Genomic DNA, 25,024 nt, shown 5'->3' on the forward strand with positions numbered 1-25,024 from the left:
GTGTGCTCTCACTCGGAATAAATGAGTAGTGAGTACAGAGACGTGCACCATGTGAACATTACTGAGATATTAAAATAAACAGCTCTATTTCTTCCCGCTCTCGTTCCTCTCTCTGCCTCTAAAGACGGGCATTTGCATCATTAACTACCGCTAAAACTGCTTTGAGTTCCCCAGCCTCTGCGTTTACCCTTATCTGACACGGATAAAGTTTGACTTCTTATCCCCTCAGATCACAATCTATTTTAGGGGAAAGCGCTGCGGGTAGCGTAGCGGGTAATTAGACATCGACTCCAGTATCCTGAAATGCGATAACTGGAGAAGAACACTGACGTAAAACGGGCTGAGTGGGACTCCTGCAGGAAAAGCTCTCCCTAGGCCGTCCAATGCCTCTCTGCTTCTCTTTCTCTCTCTCTCTAACTCTCTCTGCCCCTCTTCTTCCAGCAGTGCGCTGCAGTGTGATGTGAGCAGAATGGTAAGTGTGAGGGTCTGTATAACACGATCTCTCCAGGCTCCTGCAGGGAATCAGGGGCGGAGCTGCTGAGCCTTATGACTGGAGTAAGTTTGCCTCACTTTCACCAGTCACAGACGTCTCGGCATGCAGCCATATTGGAGGAAGAGCCTCTCCACAAAACCTTCATAAGTCTGAGAGAGTGTTCATTATTTTGAGAATAAAAGTAAAATGTGCAACTGCTATTTGCACTCCAAGGTACCATCATTTTAACAAAGTATGAATATGCTTTCATTGAAAACAAGGACAGCGGCTCACTAGGCTAAGTAGTGGACAAAGAAAATGGTACTGTCGGGTTATTATTACACAGTCAGTTCTAAAGGACTGTTTCAAACATGAGTATTTCGATTCATAAGTGGAACAGTACGGATTCAGGGGTCACTGAATAAATGTTTATAAGTGCAAATGACTTATGGCCATCTTGGTCAACATTTTATACTGATATTTTTGGTGCTGTATGAGCCCAAACTATTTTGAAAATTTCTGCAGTTTCAGTTTGACTTGTCACACCATTTCAAGGAAGAAATGCCTTTGAACTGTATTTGATGTTGTTACTTCCTGACCAATTCCACTCATCGATGAGACAAAAGTCTAACGTCTGTATTCACATTGTATCTACGCAGTCAGGGGTGAGTGCCTGTGAGAGGCCACTCCTTTTACCATGTAGCCATTCACTCTAACTGAAGTAATGATCATTCCCATAACATGTTCTGTTGGATTTGCTGTGACATACTTCCTCTCCAAATGGCCAACCTGGAGCTGGGCTTTTTAAAGGAATGGACTCAGTCCTGCAGATAGAGCACAATGGGTTGGAGTTTTCCCAAGTTATGACAATGTTGGTAAATCAGCAAATTTGATGTTGGGTGCATGTTCTGTGCATCTCCCAACAAGTCCTATTCCAGTGTAAAGGAGTCTCCATTATACACCCTCTAGGCATTAAGTGACAGCCAGAGAAGCTACAGATCTTGTGCACAGTGGAGACTAACAGCTCACATTAGGACTGTTGCTCTTTCTTCCTTGTTCCCTTTGTACTGAGACAGTAGTTCGTTGATTTCTTGAAAGGAAATGTTTTTCCTTCCTGACATTATCTTTCATTGACATCTGTTTCTGTCAAACTCTCAGAGGGCAAGATTCCAGTTCCAATGAATTTCATGACCGTAACACTCCCCAACAACCATAACAATTCCCATTTGTCAAGGGTGCTAAATTAACTACATGTGATTGACTGATTTAGGATAAACTGATATAGTGATTACACGATCGGCTGTGTGATTAAATGATTGATTGACTGAAGGCCAACGTATGCAAACTACAGTGGTAAATGAGAGCACAAGAAGAGAAAAACTGTGCACACATCTCAGCTGTAACTCAGGCCTTATTAAAGACATGATGGATGTTGACGAACGTGGGGGTGGACTTCGCTTCTCTTGTCAAGCTCAAGTCACAACCCTGTAAGCAGCTGCATGGAGGTACCCTACTCCTGTTTTGGGCAGAATAGGAAGACCCCACTTGCACTGCATATGTGATTCATTCATTTATCTGGGATAACTGGTCTTGCACACGTTTTATACTGTGTGCTGTCAAACTACTTGGCTCAATATTTACTGATTGTTAGATGGTACAAACCACACTCCCTATACTGCTATTCCACAGTATAGTAATAACAGTAATAATAAAAGGATGACAGGGTGCAATGCAGAAAGAGCCGCCAGACTCAAGCTATGATGGAAACTTGTTGAGAGCAGAAGAGAAAACCAGGAAATTTCTGAACAGCGGAGGAGATGCCCTTGTTAAACTGGTACTCATTCATGGCTGGAAAATACATGGAAATAAACCTTTAAAGCTACAGAAGGACTAGTAGTTTCATTACATTACATTCATGTAGCAGATGCTCTTATCCAGAGAGACCTCCAGCCTTTACTTTCGTTTCTGATTGTCTAAATAACAGAAAACGGTATATATGGTCAGTCCTGTTAAAGGAGACGGTGGGAGGGCTTCCCATTACCTCGTACGTCCTTTGTGAGACCGGATATGAAAGAAGAGAATGTAATAATAATCCATTTTGTTAATGAATCTAACCTGTCAGTTTTGAATGTGCATAATTACACTTTCAGAATTCAGTCTGAGGGAAAGAGGAAATTACATCTGTAAGACAGCACAGAGATTATTGTCCAACTGACTGCACAATCACATAGCCCCTGGAAACTCAAAACTGATATGGGGCAGTTTGGGTCTGCAGTGTATTTATTGAGATAATGACGTTTCAAGACAAATTAATGCTACTCAAAAAAAAGATGTGAAATTCCCCACAGCTCACAGAACAGGAGTGATTATGACGACGATGATGAAGACGTCGACAAAGATGTTCCACTCCAGCCCCCCCCGATTCCCCTGTGGTGGCCGGGCCTGCTGAACCACTTCATTTAAAGACAAGCTCGTTTACCTTGGTGTCAACGCGAGACAAATACTCTCACATTTAATTACAGCAGCGCTCCACTCCCCCTCCCCGGGCCGCCCAGCGCAATGAATCACCCCGGCGAGGCGCGGGAACGGAGACAAACGCTCCCGCTTTATTCACACCGAGCGGGAGCGTCCCCCAGGTGCCGCGCAGGCCGGCGCGTCACCTCAGCCTGAGAAACGTGGGATTAAACGACCCCCTGTTGAGAGCTCCCCCCTGCTCCGCTCCGCCCGCCAACAGCTGAAGGTTAGCCTCACTGTCAGCGCCGCGCGTCTCTCGGTGCCGGCCTCAAGGACACGGCCCGCTTTCCTGTACACGGGCCGGCCCCGGGAGGCGGCTTCGGCCCTGCGCTGGTAATCCCAACTGCTGCCCGCCTCGCCGCAGGCATGAGAGGTCAGCATTTCTCCTGTAGCCATCTGGAGGCTGGAGGTGGGGGGTGTGTGTGTGTGTGTATCGGCTGTTTTGTTTTATACACAATAACGATGACAGCATCAGAAAGGAAAATGAGCTGGCTGTTTTTGCAATGACGTGAACAGGGTGGGTGGTGTTTGTGTTGGGAAACGCAACAATGTGGCACGTCCGCTCTGAAAGGTGCTCTCCCGCAGGTTCCGTGGCACGATGCAGAGCCGCAGACACGCTCCTTTACGGGAGCTGAAGGGGGAGGGGTCACAGGTCGCATTGATAACAGTGTTTTCCTTGGCAAAGGCTACAGGCTTTTCTAAGTGTGGAACAGCTTTCAGAGCGCCAACAGATGAGGGCACTGGCCCAGAAAGTATTAAAACTGCTAAATGCGAGGTGATGAGTACAGTTATGTATATGTGTGATGGATAAACAAGCTTGCGGGACTGTGGGTAATTAGAAAGCTGAAGTTGTGTGGCGGACAGGGACACAGAGTGATTGAGTTCATCTACAGTGAAGACTCATGGGTACTCAGCGTGGGTGTGCTGCACAGCTGCGTGCAGCAGTAATTTCCAAACTGCTTCCTTTCATCCTCTCCTCATCAACAATGATCTATGATCAGTACGCTGCAACTGTGCAAATCAGAAGCTGGTCCCTGCATCCTTACTCACCTATCAGATATCAGCGTTTGTGAGGAGAGCAGGACGAAAGGAAGGAGAAATGAGCGAGGGAATTATTTGGAATAGATCTAGCAATGCCTATAGAGAGTAAGGGATTGTGGGACATCAGCTGGGACAGACTTTGAAGAATACCATGGTGAAGATACACACTGAGAGTTGGAATGAGGGAAGGAAGGGTGGGTGGGCAGGCAGTGTGGTGCACAGGGGTGAAGGTGCTCACCGACAGTGAAGGATCGTGGGTGGTCAGGGAGGGGAGGGTTGCCCAGCGCTCATTCTCCAGCTCCTCCATCACCTGATTCATGGCGCTCTTCAGCCAGGTGTCCACGGACACGCCCACCTGTCTGAGCAGGTCCAGCCTCGCTTCTGCCTTCAGCTTCACCGTCTGCAATGTTCAGGGCACCACCATGCAAAGTCAGAACTCACTGCACAGAGCCTATCCTGCACTATTACAGAACACCACGAAACCAACTACACACACGCGTACATCAGAATCACAGAGACAGGACACACCACGAAACCAGCTACACACACGCGTACATCAGAATCACAGAGACAGGACACACCACGAAACCAACAACACACACTCCAGCATCAGAATCACAGAGACAGGACACACCACGAAACCAACAACACACACTCCAGCATCAGAATCACAGAGACAGGACAAACCACGAAACCAACAACACACACTCCAACATCCAAACCAGTCATAGACAGAGAATTCACCACAAAACCAACAACTCCAACATCTGACCGTCAGACATCACACAGTCAGACAGGTACTGCACCCACAGTAATGGACAAAGCACTGTTAACTGGGAGAGGAGTAAAGATGGTAAAAGGATGAGCGCCCAGCTGGTCAAACGTCTACTGACGGGTGGGGATTCAGTCACACACAAACAGGCTTGGGTCGGGTTCTTTGGATGACCGTGGAAGAAACGACCTGCCGTTATTTTTAGGCTTCACGCGCGGTAATCGCGACCTTTTCCTCTCATCCAGCCAGAGTCCAGTTTCATTTGACCTCAAACTAATAATAAAACCTGTTCATTCCTGGTGATTAATAAGAGCGGCTGTTTGCAGCTGGGCACGTTTATCTGGCAGGCTGTCATTTCGATATGAGATCGTTTAAAATTTTAATATCCCCACTGCCATTCTACTAATGACATTTTGTAGTCTTATCTAATAAAGTCTTATGAAGTTTTGACATGATGAGGTCAGCCTCAAGAAATTCCCAATACCCTATGCTGTAAATAAACCCATAAAAGAAGGCTTACGCTGTATGCCGTCTTCAAATGCATTCTGAGGAAAATGCTCTGAGGGAATGTGCACGTCTCCTTGAGTCTCTCAGAGAAAAGGGCAGGAGTTCTGCAGAGTAGAATCTCACGTGATTGGACAGGAGGTAATCCCTCGGGGACCAATCAGGAGGCGGACAGTGAGAGGTGGAAGACCGGGGCTAATTGGCCCTTCCTCGCCTGCAGTGCTCCTGGCGAGCGGGCTGTTCATCACCCCCTGACTGACGCGAGCTTTTGGATGTGTCAGAGAAGCTAAAAAAGTGTTAGGCCTGAACGTCAGTGAGTGAGATCTACGGCTGACAGGGAGGGCGGTGGTGTCGATCCGTCCCACCAGCACCCACGCTCTCCTGGATCAGCAGGTCTGCGGTGCTCAGAATGTCTATGGTGGCTCAGCACCTCTGCAGTGGTCAGAACATCCATGGCAGATCAGCATGTCTTTAGTTATCAGACCTCTAGGACAGGAATGGTCACAGCCCCCACACTTTGACAGTGTGCATATGCTCAAAACGTTGTTAACCACAACTGAAATGCTCTCCATCAAGGTATTCATTCCATTCCACTTTAACTGTGGATGATATACAGTATCAAAAAGGAGCAAAAAGGAGCCTGTATTCAGGTGTGTTATACTACCTGGCAAAAAGAGCTTTATGCATGGCAAACCTTTTGAGTGGTTTTCTTTTGTCTCCAAAAAAAGGGACAACAAAAGGTTTAAGTGGTACTGACAATTAACAGGAAACTGAGCTCTTAAATATTTTATGTTAAGTAGGCTGTCTGTAGGCTATGGGACTGTCGTGTTACAGCTACATCCTGCTTCACATTGCACTCTCTACAAAAGATTAACATTTTCAAATTAATGGCTTTTTTGAGTCCATTAGGTTGTAAAAGATAATTAAATATTAACTACTGCTTATTAAACTAATGGGTTTTATATATTGAATGCTACAAAGCAAATGAGAAAACATCATTCAGTTCAATTGACTAGTAGTTATATGTTTTTGCTTTTAGAACTACATGATATGGCTGTACAACCTTATCATGAACAGTATTATTTTCCTTTCATTACCATTATCTCATCATTAACACTAATACTTTGAGATTTCAGATCAGATGTCCAGCAGGGGGCACCAGACTCCTCTGAAAGCAAGTGATGTCTTTTTTTCAGAGAGGACAGAAGATATGTTGATCACGAGCAGACTGGCAGGCTGGGCTCTCAAAAGATCGATTGAGAGGAATAAAACACAGGGGACAACACATTTCCAGAAGGTTAATGTATTCATTGAAGCCGGACACAGACTGCCCTGGCCAAAAGAGGAAGTTACAATGTCTACCTAAAAAAACAAGCACACCCAGCACTTGCGCATGTTCACACACACACACACACACACACACACACACACACACACACACACACACACACACACACACACATAAAAACAACAAAGACAAATGCTCACACATACATGCACTCTCACTCATATTCAGAGCTACATGCAAGTGAACACACTTGCAAGCACATACGGAACAGAACCATGTATGTGTGCCTGCGCAACTACGCATGCACAGGTACACAAGCACACAGACACACAGACACAGACACCCGCGTTACCTCTGCTTTTCGGATGTTCTCCTTGGCTTCCTCCATCTTCAGCTCCAGGTCGTTGCGACTTTGCTCTGACGGCAGGACCCCATGCGTCTCACACTCCTCGAGGGTCTAACGTTAAAAGAACCAAAGTACAACATAAGAAATGAGCACCTTAAACATCACCATAAGCTGGAGCTCCCTGGTGGCTCAGTCCGCAAGGCCCTTGACTTGAGTGTGGGATAAGCTGTACGGCCCAGGTTCGAACCCTGCTGTTTCATATGCTGACAATGACCGGGAACCCACAGTGGTAGAACAAAGTGACTTTGCCCCATGGGGACAGGGGATGATTGTGTCAGCCAGGGCTTCGTCGCACTCTCAATCCCAAAATAGAGGAAAAAATATAAAAAATATCTCTACAAAATTGTCAGTATATTGCAATGCTGTTCAAATAATGCTTATAATATTCATGAAATTAATGTTCAGAATTCCATGCAGTCACTCCATGTTACACTCTGTGCTGTATATAGGGGTGGCTATGTGCTGCAGTGGTTAAGGAATTGGATTTGTAGCCACGTGGGGTGCGCTGCTGTTGTTCCCTGGAGCTAAAGGCACTTAACCTGATTTGCTTTAGTAAACATCCAGCTGTATGAATGGATAAAATATGGATGAGGGCATCTGCGAAACAAATAAATAATGTAATGTAATACGTACACACAGACTGATCACACCACATCTGTTTTTTCAAACTGTACATACAGAGTTTCAACCACTGACTTTCAACTCTGTCAGGGGTATTCTGGGTAAAGCAGTAAACCTACAAACATTATCAACCAAAAATGTAGTATTGCCAGCTCTTTTTCACGGGATATGATCTTATTACAAAACCTACTGCAACCTCTGTTTTGCAAATATGAATTACACGACTTATCGGCCTTAACTCTATACAAATCATGTTTCTATGGATATACATGTTTAAAAACTGGAGTACGGCTTCAATGTTTCCTATGCAAACAACAAAGATAAACACTTATACACCCTCACACACCCTGACCTTTGTCACTTTAGCCAGTGATCCCCAGCATTAGTTACATAAGCAGCCACCGGGGTAAGCCCATAATGCTCTGCTTTCCATCCGACCCTCACTCCGACCTCCGCGACCCCCCCCATCTGATCAGAAGTAAAGCTGATAAAAGATGAGCCAGCTATTGCATACATCCAGGATTACACTGCCTCGTACAGGCACGTGGGGAGGTAAATTGATTGGTTGTGATCTCCGCTTCCTCATGCATTAAAGAGGGCGACAAAGAGAAACTAAAAGAGATAACAGTGTGTACTCTGTGATAGCACAGAGCTACTCTAACCTTTACAATTTGACAGCACAGAGCTACTCTAACCTTTACGCTGTGATAGTTCAGAGCCACTCTACCCTTAACTCTGTGCCAGAAAATTTAGATCCTTTCACCTGTCAGATGTTGCTCGAACTAGCTGAAAGTGCAGCCAAGCCGTTTTCTCAAGGCAGAATCACAAAGCACTTCAGGGTTGATTTTTTCTGTTATACTGAGGCTTGCAGCAGCACATACACAGAGAGGCATTTCAATGTTTTCTTTTGCAACACAAAATACAAAAAAATACTAGGGGATCTGAGAATTGAGATGCATCTCACACTGAAGTCACTGACATCACAGGCATGGGAGACAGCCTTATCTGCTCTTATTCAGGTGACGATGTGTTTTGTAAACCCACCGGCAGGTGAACTCTGTTATTGTCAATATCAAACCTTTGAGGGTTATCCAACGGATAAAATATTTCAGACATATTTTCAGTGTTTGGTACACATCAGCAGCATCTTGGACAGACCGGTGATGTCTGGTGCAGATCAGCGATGTCTGGTACAGATCAGCGATGACTGACAACACCAGTCCTTGACGCCAGCAACATGGGTGTCTTTTTCACTGCCGTCCTATCCGAGGTTGCAGACGGTTTAATGGAAGTCATTGTAAAATCAGTCCCATTGGCTGGGTTTGTGGTTCTGAAACAGTTGCAGCGCTCGGTGCGTGGGTCGGTGCGGGGCTCGGTGCGGGGCTCGGCACTCACCCTCTGGTTGTGGATGATGTTCTTGTGCTCTCGGGCCACGCGGGTCGCCCACTTGCGGGCCTCCTTGTTCAGGCTGTGCTCCTCTGTTGTTCCGGTCTCCGACTCAAGCTGCCCACTCTGGAACACAGAAGGACCGGTCACCGACAATGAACAGTGTGTGTGTGGGTCTGTGTGTAAGGGTGTTTGAGGAGGCCTGGGGCCACCCTGCGAGAGGGAGAAACATCCACACACAGGAGCAATGACGGAGAGTAGTGGGGTAAGTCTTTACGAACCCATCCGTCCCACTGTTACGATGGAGAGGAGTGGGGTACATCTCTACTCTCCCACAGTGGCTTGCTGTTATGATGCAGACACTGTAATGTTCATGGAGTCAGATGAGACCCAGGATCAGCAGGCTCTGTTCACCCAATAGCCCTTCTGTAGTATTATATGAAGAGATACCACCCATAGAGCAGGGCCTTAGGAACTTCCCACATGGCGAACAATAATGGCAACTACAAACTATAACAGTAAGGATTAATCGTTTGCTAGGAGTCACAACAGAGAACATTTTTTCCTTGTTCAAATCACCTGTCAAACAAGTCCTTTCAAGTATTGTGAAGAAGCAATTTTGGAGGACAAGGTAAAGGTTCTCCTTCACAATTATCCTACATAATTATTAAAAATAACACTGATTTGATCAGACATATTTTATTGTTGGAACACTGTCTAAAAATGTGCCCTGAAACTGATCTGAATAAGCCACCTTAATCATTCAGTCATGGTCTGAACAGCTCCATTTGTTTTAATGTGAGCGATTTACATAACTTACAATGTGAACAGAGCACACAGCAGGTTACAACAGTACCACTTCTCTCAATGGTCTATCATTAGGTCTTGTGGAGACAGTACTTGGCAATATGTTCCCAACATACAGCTGGTTTTTAAACGCAACCTGTATCTTTATAAATTGCCTTCATTTTTTGGAAGTAAAGGTGAAATTCAAGCATGGAGAGCAAGGCCATGTGACTGCACTGGCACTTAACCACTAACACATTTAAGTGTATCTCACTAAAAAGCTTAGGATACAATGACAAATACAGAATTATGATAAAAAAATCTCTGAGCAAATAGTGAAATAGATTTTTCATTGGATGTCTGATTAATTGTGCTAACCAATAAGCACAGTGAGGCAGCTACCTGGGCAAGTAATGCCACTGACAGATACCTGCGTACAGCTGGATATTTCTATGAAAGAGACCAAGCTTTGTTCCTTCTGCTACTGCCATCTTAGATTACTGGAACATGCTTGTACCTCAGTTCTCAGAAAAAGCCTCTCTGCAAAACAGCAGAAATGCCAGCCGTCAATGTGACATCAACCATGCCGCTCATAAACAAAATCTCCTTTCCTTGAAATATTTCTCAGAAACACACGGCCAGACTCTCTCTATGAAATGCGCAAGCAAATATTATTGTACAAGGCAAACTCTGTGATGTAATCGTAGTATTAAAATATTTCAATTCAAAGGCACTGCATTCCTTCTAGAATGTCAGAAAACAATTATCTTGCTATGCAGCGGTTTATAACTAGTCCAAGCACAGCAATCCCTGTTGGCGTAACTCCCACAAGCAGAGTCCTTGTTCGTAAAGAAAACAGGCTGTTCCCCAACTGTCAGGAACAACATTTGGACCCCACTTCCCTACAGCACAGAGGCCGGGCTGAAGTCATGTGGAACCTGCGTGAACAAGGCCTGGCTGTCCTCACGCGACAGCGCGGCGTGGCGGACACCAAAGACTCTCACAAAGCAAACACTGGAAACGGGCACTGGCATCAGAATCAACAGCATGGGAGACACGTGGAGGAGGCTTCTGGGGACCGGATTCCAGAGCATGCGGGGCAGGTTTACACCACCAATGACGCGCTTCCACAATGAGACAGAGGGGGATGCCTGAATGGGGCGCGCACAGAACGCAGAGAGGGGTTTCAAAGGTCACACGTCCCGCTCACGATTCCAGAACGCTTAAAAAGCCTGTTGTGGTATGGTGAGCATCCCATGTGACCCGCCGTAATGGGAATGGATTTAAGGCTGAAGGCCTTTCCACATTCGGATCAGAGTGTGTTTTTAAAGGCAGGTAGAAAGGAGTTACATAACAAGCATGAATTTCTTCCATGCTGTGTCTGAAGAACATAAATTAGGAGGGAGGTAAAAAAAAAAAGGTTCTGTTTCTGTAACTCTGCAAATGTGAGTGGAGGGGCTGACTGGCTTGGGGGGTGGGGGGGGGGGGGGTCTCCTCACAATGTGCCCTTTTTTACAGGCTGCCCAGTCATCCCCCTGCTCACTGCTCCCCTTCAGTACCTCTCCTCATAGGGTCCTTCTCGCCCCCTCCTGCCCCCAGGACACCCCAGGGCAAATACAGAATCACTAATATTTTATTAGAAACAGACGTGTACTTGTTTGATTTTCAGGAGTTCACTTGAATTGTGAATTCTGCCCAGGGCTCCCGGCAGAAGGGAAGGGGGCGGGGTTTGTGGGGCGCACAGCTGAGCTTCCTGGTCTTAAGGCCGGATGCTCAGCCTGTGGCAGGCCTCCCGTCACTACTGAGGGGTAGGAGAGGGTAGCAGGTAAGATCTGCTCAGATTTACAGTGAGACCAGCACACGCTCAGTGAGAACTGGAATTTGGTCTTCCTTCGTTCCGTCTCAGATGTTAGCCAGCAGTAACTAGAAGCTGACACTGACACATACCCTGCCACCCATTTGTGAGAGACAGGGAGAGAGAGGGGTAGAGGGGAGAGCACTTCACTCTCCTTCTCTTTCTGATGGAGCAGCTGATACCGTGACTGACTGACTGACAGAAATGCAGCCTGGGCTTCAGAGAACAGCTTATGTCATCAGGTGTGCGTACGTGCGTGGCATCAGCACTTCGAGCCACTGATCTCCTGAAGTGTAAAAGGCCCCCCCACAAAGGTATTTACACATCATCAGCGTCCAACCATGCTGGGAGAAAGATGCTCGCTACAACATGCGCACAGAGAATCACCAATCATCAGCTTCTAATGAGCTGTTGTGTAAAGCCATATAGTGATCCCAAATCAAGAAGTCAAACCCGTCTTAATAAACTCTGGCTTCCAAACAGCACCTCCACTCACATACAGGAAATTGCTGGATAGAGAAATTAAATACACAAAAAGCCTGTACACATGGAGGGAATAGTTACCACAATTAAACTTGCATTCTTTAAATGGAAAATGTTTTTCTTCTATAATTCTTTGCATGTTGCAGATAATGAAAGCGCATCAGCAGAGGATGGGGAGAATCTTGAACGCAATCAGCTTGGCTGATCTGCAGGAATGGCATACGGAAAACACATGATTGTCTCCAGGACTTCCATCTCGTGTGGAATCCACCTACTGGGGTCTAATCACTACCATGTGCCTGTTCTGTAGAACCAGCAATGCACTCTGGGTAATGAACACAGCACTTGTGCTGACAACATTTTTTGTGTATTTGTGAGCAGATGTGGCTGCTTTTTTGCTAACAAAAGAAAAGTAATATAAATGTATTCCATGGAAGAAAATACAGGGAAAACAAAGCTCAGACATGAAAATTTCATTGATAGTAATTCCCCTCGTTGTCATGTCTCCACACACCCAGACAGTTCTGTGCGTATCCCATGATTCTCAGCCCCCTCCGGTTGCATGGCAGCAGGCACATGACCATCATGCATTGCGGTTCCCCACTCACTCCCCCTCCATGCACTGGCTGGGGTTGACTCCATCCACCTGCAAGCTGACTGCATTCCAAATACTACCCTGTTCTCTCAGGATCACTGATAACGCGACAGAGAAGCGCTAATTTGCAGAGCTCTGCCTGGAGATCAGTGCTGATGAGGGAAGTGGGAGAGAGGGAGCAGTCAAGAATGCAACCCCTGAGCTTCATGTTCGGCTCAGAGGAGCATCAGATAGGAATCATCTCAACCTCCTCTCAGCATGTGCACGCGGCCCTCGAGGAGACACGGACACATCAGGCCTGAGCCAATGGAAACGCACTTCACTCCTCGTGGGGTGGGGTTTGGAGTGGAGGGTCACATGACTGGGGCTTTCTGCGCAAGCACAGGACCGAACACCGACACTGCTGCCATGCCCCCCCCCCCCCCCCCGCACATGTACAAATGATGCCAGTGAGCTGGGACTGTGGGGTGGTGCGCCGCTCGCCCCAGAGCGGCAGGGCTATACCTGTGCCAAGGTCATTCTCATGGCACTGACAGGAGAGGGCTCGATGTCCACCAGCTGCTGGACGGTGCTTAAGCTCTGAGCAGACAGACAGACAGACAGACAGACACAGATCGATAGAGTGCACACAGGGACAGAGAGACAGTTAGTGATTAGTGCATCACAGGAAAGGAAAGGGAGGGTTAGTGCAGATCTTCAGGCTGGTCGTTTAGAAGCGCGAGACGTTTCTGCCAGAGCCTGTTGAGATTTGTTCCCAGACTAGCGAGGCGAGTGTTCAGGTGTACATGAAGGTGAGTGACAGTCAGCAGCGAGCCCCTGTTGTCATGGGAACTCAGCCGGGGCGATTACGGCCAGGAGCGGTGACACGGCTCGGCATATCCGGCAGCGGAGTTCCAGCGGATGTGTGTGCATCGCGTACTGGCACACACAATCACAGACTGCCCCGTGCCACAGGAGGAAGGGGAGCGTAGCTCTGCAGCTGAAGGGATGCCATTGCTACGGAGACAGAGCTCTGCTCCTCCTCTATCTCTGCGTCTTATCCCTCATTTTACGCAAAGGCAACATGCTGCTGCATGAGAGGACTCAAAACCCTGTTATCAAGTGGGCACACAAGCCAGAAAACACCCCCTCCCCTTCCATGTTAACGTGACTCCACATCTGGCATTTAAAAAAAACTACCACAAAACAGGACCGGACAGGAGAATTTATACATCACGTAAACATTGCTGATCATTAAGTCAGAAGACTGGTGCAGCATATGGTTTTGATGTAAATCTGCATTTAAATCTGACTTTTCCATTCCCGTCACGAAAGACTTTAAAAGGATCAGTGAACACTGAGAATGAAGATATATTTCGGTGATGTAATGAGAGGAAGAAAAAAAAGCGGCTAACAATGTCATCAGTAGAATATTCTGCAGTTGTTTCTAGAGACCACTGAAAAGGCTTATAAGAACAGGGTGAGGTAAAATACAGGACGTTTCAACTGTGCTGTCAGGAAGAAGATGACATTTACTGGAAGGCCACATCAAAGAATTTATCTCCATTTCAATTTCAGTACATTCCTTAAAAGAGGAAGGAGCTTACAGTTTCCAGGTCTGTCTGACTAGGCTTTATCTCAATAAACCATGTGCCTTTCTGAAACAGAGACCCACAGACCCACAAGAAGCGAGTGGCAGTTCTCTGGGCTTTGTGTGTGTGTGTGTGTGTGTGTGTGTGGGTATGCTGGGGGGGGGCAGGTATACTCACCGTGTCGCTGTCACTAGGCTGGAACTGGAAGGATTGTGCTTTATGAAAGATTGGATTCTCCTGCATGAACAGCTGCTGATTAAAGTCCTGCATCACCTACAGAGGGGGAGAGACATCATGTACTGTCAGAGAACTGGCCTGAGAAACAGCTCAATTACACGTGTATGCGCACGTGCACTGACACATATGCACACAGAAGGCATGCTTTTCTCCACCTTAGCAATGGTTCAGCTGAACCTGAGGCCAGCAACCTATCCAGACAAGACAGTATATTGGCCAGCCCTACACACCATATATAGTCCTACACAGCCCCACACAGACCATAAGGTCTGTCTACTGGAAATAGGTGTGTTCATCCTGTGTAGTCATTGTGAAACTAGCCTCTTTTCTGCCAGAACTAAGAACCCAGGTCATTGTACAAGTTAGTGCAGGGGGAATGGCTTGTATTAATGTTTGGGCTTGGATTGACTAATTTTATTTAAAAAATACCAGAAAGATTGGGATGATTGCCAGGACAATAAAATTTATAAAGGATTACAAAAGGGAAGAATATACTAAAATATGAAGTGGAAACAATCGTGAAAGTTGTATATTTTATGATTTAATGGACAGAATGTTAGACTGTTGTAAAGTACCCAGTGTAGCGGGGACACAAGAGAGCAGAGCTCTCCCAGGCAGCGGGACTCCAACTGCAAACACAGCCATCCCAGTGTAGCCTCTACATGCTTTATAAACAATACCTGCTCCTGTGCAGGTAGCCAGGTCTTCACATATCAATGGTCCACAACTAGAAACGAAATTTACTTCCTGTGCTGAACATCAGATCCACATTTAATCCGCATCAGCGTGTGCAAAGTGGCTTTGCACTGTACACTACACATACACTAGCAAACACACACACATGTCATTTTGAGAGCAACCGTGCTCATTTATGTACATGAATATATGTTAGCTAGGCATGAGTCAGCTATACCAAACAATTAATTTAAAACTATATTTTGTGCTCACCAATACCAAACCACCGTTGCGATAAACTGCGATAGAAATCTACTATGCTGGCTGACGTTAGAATTGAACTCATGCAATCACACATGAGGTGACTCTGGGTTTTAGGGAAGGTAACAGAAAAGCGGATCTGCATTTCTCTCTGCAGCTGAGACCAGATGCAAGTGACCACAGAGAAAGAGGTCTGGGGAGACACAAGAAGAACCTGAGATTAACCTGCTCCTATGTAGACAGTTCTTACAATGACCTCCAAACCTCCACTGGCAGGAGCACTTATAAACGAACAGCTGTCTCTAAAGGGAGTCGGACTCTGTGGGGGTGAGCCGAGGTGAGGCCGGAGGGACCGAGGGAAGAGCGCGCTGGGAGAGAGGCGACTCACCCTGCTTGACTTCTCCAGGAGGAACTGGAAGGTGTTGTGGATCGCCTGGAAGGCCTCCAGCTCCGTCCGACAGAACGATATCAAATAATCCTTCACGTGATCGTAGATGCTGCCATCCAGGGCCTGTGTGGGGGGGGGAGAGAGAGAAACACAATGCCTTAACAAGAGAGAGAACCGGAGAGAGAGAGGAAACTCTTTCAACACCAGAGAGACAGAGAGCATGTTACATCACTGAAACCCAGAGAAAGAGAAGCATGATGTCGAGAGACATAAAATATCCACCGAGGTACAGCCGGCCGCTGAAGCAGGACGGCAAAGGCAACAACTGGCAACACAAAGAAAAGGAGCTCTGTGACCCCTGTGGGGATGTGGAGGTCGAGACAGAGAAGCACTTCCTTCTGCACTACAGGAAATACACACAGTCAGCAATATTTCTTCGAAAAAATAAAAACCTACATTCCAAATTTTGTCACACTTTCAGACAGATAAAAATAAGCGGTTTCACTGGACACAAGACAAAACGGTTATTGGCTGCTGCACACGTACTCTGCTACTGCCAAAGAGACAAACACTAACCAACTGTAGTAAGTGTATTTACATTATACGCACAACACATGTATAAAAATAATCTCTACTATACACATAATTCCTGTAAATGACAACTACTGTTGTTATTGTAAAACAGCATGTATGGATTTGACTTAATCAGGCTGTAACCTTGTCAACGTTTATTTGTAACATTGGTTGGTGGTGTTTTCGATCACCACTGACTTGGTAACACTGTCTATTGCCATGCCAATTAAGGTAGAGGAGAGAGACAGAGAGAGAGAAAGGGGAGGAGCGGTGAGGAGAGAAAGAAGTCTTTGACACCAGGAGGCTTTGCGGCTTCACTGCTGCACACAAACCTGCAAGGGGAAAGGGTTTATTTTGCCTTGCTCTATTTTTTGGATCAGACAGGAATTCTCAGAGACCAGCTGCTGGAAAAGGTTGTTGAGTTCAGATTCCTAGGCCTTCACACACACACACACACACACACACAATCTCCATTCATATTAATAACTGACAAGCAGGGGGGTAAGGTAGGCCAGGAGAAGGGTCATCCCAGAAACACTGGACTTTCACAGGTCTTTACTGCAAGGCAAAGGACTGAACTGAACATACATGACCTGACGTGTGAATTTCAGCCAGGCTGATGGACTCAGCTGAACAAGTCTGTGGTAGCTGAATGACTCATCTCTTAGTCTTAGTCATTCGACTTGGACAAGAGAGGATGGACCTCAGAAGAAAGCCATTCATTCGCCCGTGTCATTTCCCGCAAAGGAAGGGTCAGTGACTCAGCAAAAATACGTCGCTTCCTCTAGATAGGCTGGTAACAATCTCTGAACTCTATCCCCCCTCCGCCCGTTGCCCAAATCCCATTCTTCACGCTGGGGGAGGCTGAGTGATTTGTGGCTTCCTGTCTCTGTGGGCCAGGAGAACCTGCGCTTCCTGGTTTTGTCTCAAGCTGAGAGCAGACTGGACCGCAGTCAACACAGCCCATACAAATCCCGAGCGTGTGCAGTACCTGCACCTTCAGCCCTACACAAACTCACTTGCACTGTTGCCTGTGTTAATGGGATGCACAGCTACACACACATGCACAGACAGCCTGTTAACAGGTAAGCAATCACACATACACAACATACAAACACACAGGCACGCACACACGCACAAACAGGCCAAAGCTCCTCTGGGACCAAGACAACAGAGATGTATTGCAGGCTTCTTATGTAATCCTCACTCTGGGTGGTGAAGTCATCAACACGAAGGAAGAAAACAGTAATTTATGGACTGAACTGCCTGAGAACTCACAAGGTTTTCATGTCATGCAATGCAAACAGACACTCTCTCTCACATCAGCTCTCACCACAAATGTCATTTTGTACATATTGAACCCTCCCCACCACTCCCACACCAGCCCCCTGCTCCCATGTATGTGAGACCTCTGTACCCACAATGCACTGGGTTGTGCAGAGTATGAAAAGGGAGACGCATTGTTTCAGAAGATCCCGTTGCACTGCCACAGACTGTTGAAAATGTCAGCCTTCTCTAAAAACACATGGAAATGCACAAACGGATCCAGTTACCAAAAGAATGTCATGTAATGTGGCCAGTGTCACAGGGGGGGCAAACTGAATGCATCCTGCAATCTCACAAGGGAATATTATAACCAACCGCACACATACATATACATTAATACATGTATTGATGTAGACAGAGACAGACAAAGAATCAAAAACAGACACACACAGGCACACAGGAAAAGACAAAAACAGGCATACAAACACAGACATACACACATAGGGATAAAACACACGCACACTCACACACAGACACAAGGGCACGCATCCACACATGGGCACGCATCCACACACACATCCACACAGACACAGACACAGACACACACAGAGTCACATACACACACCGGCACACATCCATCCACACACACACACACACACACACACACACACACACACACTCTTTCGCAGGAAACAATGGCGAGATGACAGATCTCAGGAATTTCCTTCATCGGGGCAGAGGTTATTGTCCCAAATGAATCGCAGCCTCTCCCAATCCTTTCCGCTTTGTGCAATTACCCACTTATGGCAACATCTCAGACGCAAGGTGGGTCACGTCATAAACCAAAACATTTCAGCCCCACTTAAAACGCAGACAGCAGAGGAGCGCTCAGAAAAGGAAGCCATGCCCAAACGAAAGCACTGAGCGGACAAAGCCCTGGGTGTGCTCGAGAGCGCGGCTCTGCGGCTTGCCCCCGCAGCTGACTGAGGGAGGCGCTGTTGTGCGCTGCCATCTAGCCGGCAAGCAGCTGACACAGGCTCTTCAGAAGGAACAATGCGGTGCAGGAGTATAATTAAAGTAATTGCACACGCGGTGAAAAACAGTCGCGCGCCCCGCGGGTGGCAAAACGACCCCATGCAGAGGAGGCAAACGAGCGCTGGGACACAGCAACCCGAGGCTCCGGAGAGAGCTCAGACGTCAGACGAGGTGCGCGTCCGACCACACACTTCAAGCAGCGCTCAGGGGCCAACAACAGGTAAATCACCTGTCGGCGCCCTGAAACAGAGGATCTGAAGCCCAGATGCATGCTGGGGGTTTTTTTTCTCAGCACTTTGTGCTCATCTGGATCAAACAGATCAGACTAAGGCAAAAATGCCCTCCCCAACCACAGCAGCAGTACCCTTCCTTCGCCTGGAGGTGGTGCTGCTGGGCGCTTTACAACTTGTCTGTGTTGATTCTGACTTCAGAATTTCCAGGACACAAGAAGCAAGTGAGAGTGAAAGTGAAAGAGAGACCGTGACAGAAAGAGAGAGTGAGAGAGAGAGAGTCATTTCCCACCTCTTTGGCCTGAGGGTTGCAGTTGGTCCCCGTGTGACATTAAGGAGCTTGTCACCTCAGTAACTTTTCAGCCATTCGAAACTGAGAGAGAAAGGCAGAGCGTTGCTCGCACGCCAGCTACAGCTTGCTGCCCTGGAGCGCTGGTGCTTTGTCACCATGACCGCTGATCAATTATTTACTCCCAAAAGCGTTCCTCCTCTTTATAATTTAGATCTCATTGCTGTCGCCCAGAGCAAAGTGTCCCTGAAAAAGTGAAAATGAGAGTTGCGTTCTGCCAGCACAGCGGGGGCACGCGGCACATGTCGGACACGGGGTGTTTGCGGCCCCATCTCTTAGAACCACAACAAACGCCCCAGCTAATAGGCCCTTCAATTTGTATACAAGCCCCCCCTGCCAATCCCACTAACGCTGCTTTAATGCTTGGTTTTGCCTGTCTCAAAGAGGCAGCGTACATGTTTCAGACTTGTGTGCAGCACAGCACAGCTTTGCAGGAACAAACAAACTAACATACTGTATATTCCCATGCATCTCAAAGAGCGGGAGATGACCCACTGGCGTCCATCCCTGCTGACAGCCTTTCTGCCACTCTCTTCTGTTCAGCATCCCTGCGCTCTCTGTTGCCTCCAGATTGGTTCTCTTCTGACCGTCGCGCAGACCCAATTGGCTCTCTTCTGACCGGCGCTCACGTCTGATCGGCTCTCTTCTGACGATTGCTCATGCCTGAATGAGTCTTCTTCCTTACTCCTTTGATGCACTTTACCCTCCAGTATGACTGCATTTTTTTTGCAAGCATTAAAGTCTGTTCTTTGTCTGGTTGCTGCCGCTTTCCAACAGAAGGACACTAAATACAGCGCCAGCACTCAGAGGAGCTGTGTGCAAATGTGGCCAGTGTGGTCAGACACCAGGATCTGAACCGCAGTCTCTCTGGCAACCGCACGGCATCCACTCGCCAGGAGGAGCTTTCAGTCTGTTTAAACACAAGATACGGGATACTTCAGCCCTCGCTCTGACTCCGCAAAGGCCCTGGGCTGAGGTGGGCTCCATTACTGAGCCTCCTCAGACAGGAAACCTCAGAGATGATTAAACAGCAAGGACTCCAGCAATGTGAGGGATCATCATACTGAGGCAGAGTGAGGAATGTCTTACAGACGCAGGGGGAAGGACTCCTACAGACTGAGGGTGAACAACCCGACTACAGACACAGCCTGCAGGGCTGAGGGATGGGCTAGTGTAATTGGCTGTCTATGTATTGGTCTCTCTGGATCACCACCCAGCAGGCCGGTGTGCTGTACCATCTTGTACTGTAAAACCTAATAACAGTCTGTAAGTCACGGACAGAAGGAGAGATCTGGTAACTGGTGATTACAACTGCAGCCTCTGCGATAGTGCAGCAATGCTGGTGAATAAGAGCAAGAGAGACACACGCACACACACACACACACACACACACACACACACACACACACACACACACACACACACACACAAACAGACACTCTACAACCTCTGGTACAATACAGCATTGTTACTGAAGAAGAGCTACAGAAAGACACAATCAGGTGTGTAACTACAAAGGTGGAGGAAAACATAATATAAACACACACACACACACACACACACACACAGAGACACACGCACACATGCACACACACACACGTTTGTAGTTGCATAGTTGCATTGTAACACGACTGTCTCCTGCAGTACCACAAGCATCACAGACTGCACACACGGTGTGCATGCTGACATACACACACGTGCACATACACACAGACAGCAGCAACAGGCACGCAAGTGTACACATGGAAAAGCAAACACACACACACGAACATTCGTATGTGCACTGCAGTCCTGCAGAGGTCAATGCGGCTCAGCAGCTGAAGAGAGACAGGATGACACCCTTTACTGCATCCATTTATTATGGTTTTTAAGGCAGTCGGTGGAAATGCGCTGTGACAGAGTTCTACACCATAAAATATGGCCTCTGCAAACGAATGGCCACCTCTGAATTGATACTTAATCCCACTGTTTTCTGCTGTCAGCGCAACCATGGGAACAGCAAAAAAATGTAGTAGAGAGTGTTCTGTCAGCAGAAGAAAATGGATATATATTTTCCGCTAACCCCCAGAGCATCCCAGTTGACTGAGGACATATTCCAATATATAGGCCGTGCCAATGTTTTGTAGAAATGCTTCGATTTACAAGGAAGGGATGGACACATAAATATCCCAGGAGCGAGAGGGGGGTCTTCCTTTTCAGAAAGTGATACCGTGTGACCTTTGACCCCACGAATGGCCAGGTGCACCTCAGAATGGTGATGGGGATGAGGGGAGCTGGTGCGTGCAGGGCCCGGCTTCTCCTGACCGCGCAGCGGGGCACGGGAATACTGGGGCCCGCTGTGACATTTCCCCAGCACAGTAAAAAGGGTCATTAATTTCGCCTGTTCCCACGGAAGCGCCCTGCAAACTGCCCACACGCTTAAAGGATAACAACAAGGCCACGCCCACCCGCAAGGCTTGGTGGGACACGCCTACTAGCGGCCTTGGCGACCTCGAGCCAAGAGACCCTGCTTTTTATTTATCGATCCCTTGACAGCACGGACGGAGAGCTGACCCCCAGAAAGGACAGCGTGCCTCCCATACCAGGGATAGTTCAGGAATGCTGCTTTCTGAGCCGCACTGCAGTGGCTGAGAGGACAACGCTCAGACTTTTAATGCGTCTCCTGTTCAATTCCAATGGTCCTTTTATTTGTGAATTTGATGCCAGTGATATGGCAGTAGCTGCTGTTGTACCCATTCTTTCTACTGACAATAAAGGCTGATGATGTCAGAGAGCAGAGTGACAGAGGGAACAACAGGGTGAGACAGGGTGGTCCCGCTCGGTTACTGCTGTAACCCACTGACTGCCTGCCTGCGCGTGTGTGTGTGTCTGTGTATGCCAGTCCCATTGCAGTCAGTGTCTGAGTCAGTACCGACGGATGGCTAATCACATAGCAGAGCTTCTGAAAACGCTGATTGAGTGTGAATGTGTCTCTACAGGAGGCCAGGGTGACTTCAGCAGTGAGCCCAGGCGATGCTCTCTCACCCCTGTTACAGCCAACGTAGCGTGTCTGTGCGGGACAAAAAAAAACCTGTCATCTGAAAATGGAGCCATTGGGAGATGGTAACTGGTAACTGTCCAGAGACCAGTATGAGACAGGGGGGTTTCAGTGGGCCTCATCCCTGAGGGACAGTGGTATGGAGCACAGGGTGTAGCGTGGAGCTGTAACTGGAAAGCTGAGGCTTCACATCCTTAATCCTGAACTACCTTAATGTAAAAGCTAACATGAGTGCAATACGCAAATCAGCTACTGCTCAGAAAACCTGGCCAGCAGAATCTGGCCTCTCACCTTGATGCAGTTGATCAGGTCGGTCTGATAGTACCGGTCGTGGTGCGCATTGGCTGCAGCGAGCGTGAGAAGGTATTCATTTCTGGCGTGGGTGGCCTTCGAGTTGCAGTCGTTCCTCTTGGCTTTTAACTGTAAAGAGACCGACTGGTGACCACCTTGTAGCGGGGAAGGAGAACAGCAGGTATCTCTGTAGATGTTTCATATACAGTCCCTGTTATATATCTACAGTCTACAAGTCTGCAAGTCTACTGCCACCCCAGAGGCTATCTAGAGTCTCAGTGAAACTTCTCATCTGGCTCCTTACATAAACATCATGTGAAGGTATTGTAGTGAACTGCACAGCACGGTAGATCAGTTCAGATTAAGACGAAGCCTCACACTAACAGATGGCTTTGAAGGACAAGGGTGTGCATGAAAATCACTGCATACAGGACGCGTCTGTCATGCTGGACCAGCAGTAAGAGCTATGTGCTTATTCACTGTGACCTTGGAGAGGGCTAAACTGCTTACCTTCACGCTTGCTTTCTGTAAACTTATCCTGGACTGAAACAGGCTCAGCTTGGACCTGGGACACAAAAGAGACATAAATCACTGCCCAACACCTTACCGCTGGAGCCGACGTGACACCGCAGAGAGGTCCGTCATGGGACAGTAAGCCACCAGTCATTAAAAGAACATTAAGTGGACGCTGCTTAAGAGTCTGTGAGCTGTGACAAGAATGTGTGTGCGCGTATGTGCATGACCGCCTGTGTGTTTGTGTGACACGTTATGATTGCAGCTTTATATCCCAAGCAGCAAATTTTATTCTTCACTTTCAGAATGCTGAAAAAAAACATTCAGAAGGGTCTCATTACTTCAAGAGGTCTGGGCATGATTTTTTTTTAAATAAAAATAACAGCAATGCTAATTTACAGAGAATTTAACTTGGAGCTCAAAGACAGAAAGGGAACTGGCTTTGTAGTGTCGGCTAACGGAAACCGCTGTCCAGTTTTTAATGAACACCCCCCCCCCACCCCCCCACCTCTCCAATCACCACCACTGTGGGCAGATAATGTTTGTGTTGAGTAATACATTGTAAAGCAATCTTGACTGGCCAATCAGTAAGGTCTCTCCCTGCCAGCTGGGCAGCCCGCCTCCCCTTTCTCCTGCCTGCCAGGCCTCTCTAATGGCTGTTATAGAGGGGGTGTGAATAGATGGCGCATGTTTAACAAATTCTGCATTCTTCTAATAAACCCTGCCCACTGGTGCGGCTGAGGCTGTTCGCAGACTGGAGAATCTGTCCGAGATGTGTCTGCCCGCTGGCTTAATTGGGGCTTCATTTTGGCCATGTTATGCACCCCTTAAAAATAAGGGTATCTGTCTGTTTTTTGGTACGACAGGGAAAGGTTAAGTGAATAACCTCTGTGCGGTCCCTGAATGTAGGAGAGTGGGAGCAGCAGTGCTTCTCAGTGCCCACACGCAGACAATGGCGCTATTCTTGAGAGGAATGGTGCTATTCTAACCCCCTCTATTCCCACCATTTTCTCTGATGTGTTGCAGACTCCTGTGCTCAAGCACATGAAAAGCCAAGCGACAGTCAGAGCTGCCAGCCTCACAGAAGAGAAGAGGAAACCAGCTGCAATTCAACAGCGGTGGCCCCCAGCACACGGATATTGCCACATGATGGACACAGCAGTAATTAGAGCTGTATTTGTATGAGGCAGCAGTATGACATTGCTCTGATGCAAAAGCAAAACACAGCACTGTTTGAAGAAAATGTCTCAAGTCTGAAGCAGTAAAGTAGTTCGACCTGTAGCCTGTAAGCGAGAAGTTCAAATCCTGGTCAGGATGCTACTATTGCACCCTTGAGCAATGTACTCAACCTGTCAAACGCGAACTGCGCAAATCACCCTCTGTAAGGCCATCTGCTTATGAAATAAACGGTGATAAAGAGTCCTGTAGCTGAATTTGAACAGGCTGCCACTGAACAGTCCAAGCACCCTGTTAACGATGCCGAGGAGCTGTTGTGCAGGACGCGTTGTATCCCTCTGTAATCGGGCCAGCTGAGAGCTTCGCGTCTCGCGCCCACGGTGCACCTACTTGGCCTCGATGTCCGCCTTCTCTCTCACTGCCTGGGCCATCTGCTCCATCTCCAAGTACTTCTTCTTGGACTTTGCCAGATCCTTCACTGTGTCCTGCAGCTCTGTCTGGATCCGCGTCAGATGGTCGATGCACTGTGTGCGGAGAGACGGAGAGAGGAACAGGGGGAGAGACAGAGTGAGAGAAGGCAAGAGAGACACAGAGGGGGAGCGAGAGAGAGACAGAGCAAGAGAAAGCAAGAGAGAGACAGAGGAAGAGTGAGACAGAGAGAACAAGAAAGAGAGAGGAGAGAACACAGCAGTCTAATTA

The 25,024-nt window shown here is 47.5% G+C and overlaps 1 protein-coding gene across 2 annotated transcripts in view; it reads right to left on the reverse strand.

The window, feature by feature from the left end:
- LOC118782666 (F-BAR and double SH3 domains protein 2-like) overlaps nucleotides 1-25,024 on the reverse strand; it is a 78,617-nt gene that overhangs the window by 9,567 nt on the left and 44,026 nt on the right. Inside the window, exons 6-14 of one of the 2 annotated variants that reach the window (XM_036536105.1) lie at nucleotides 24,716-24,849; nucleotides 23,147-23,201; nucleotides 22,637-22,765; nucleotides 15,856-15,978; nucleotides 14,472-14,567; nucleotides 13,228-13,302; nucleotides 9,014-9,130; nucleotides 6,944-7,048; nucleotides 4,266-4,427 (exon numbers count right to left, since the gene is read on the reverse strand). In XM_036536105.1, coding sequence (XP_036391998.1) covers nucleotides 4,266-4,427; nucleotides 6,944-7,048; nucleotides 9,014-9,130; nucleotides 13,228-13,302; nucleotides 14,472-14,567; nucleotides 15,856-15,978; nucleotides 22,637-22,765; nucleotides 23,147-23,201; nucleotides 24,716-24,849 — 996 coding nt within the window. The remainder of the gene's footprint in view (nucleotides 1-4,265; nucleotides 4,428-6,943; nucleotides 7,049-9,013; nucleotides 9,131-13,227; nucleotides 13,303-14,471; nucleotides 14,568-15,855; nucleotides 15,979-22,636; nucleotides 22,766-23,146; nucleotides 23,202-24,715; nucleotides 24,850-25,024) is intronic. The other variant, XM_036536106.1, reaches the window with a different exon arrangement.

The sequence above is a fragment of the Megalops cyprinoides genome, chromosome 9 (assembly GCF_013368585.1).
Source record: "Megalops cyprinoides isolate fMegCyp1 chromosome 9, fMegCyp1.pri, whole genome shotgun sequence".
NCBI lineage: Eukaryota > Metazoa > Chordata > Actinopteri > Elopiformes > Megalopidae > Megalops > Megalops cyprinoides.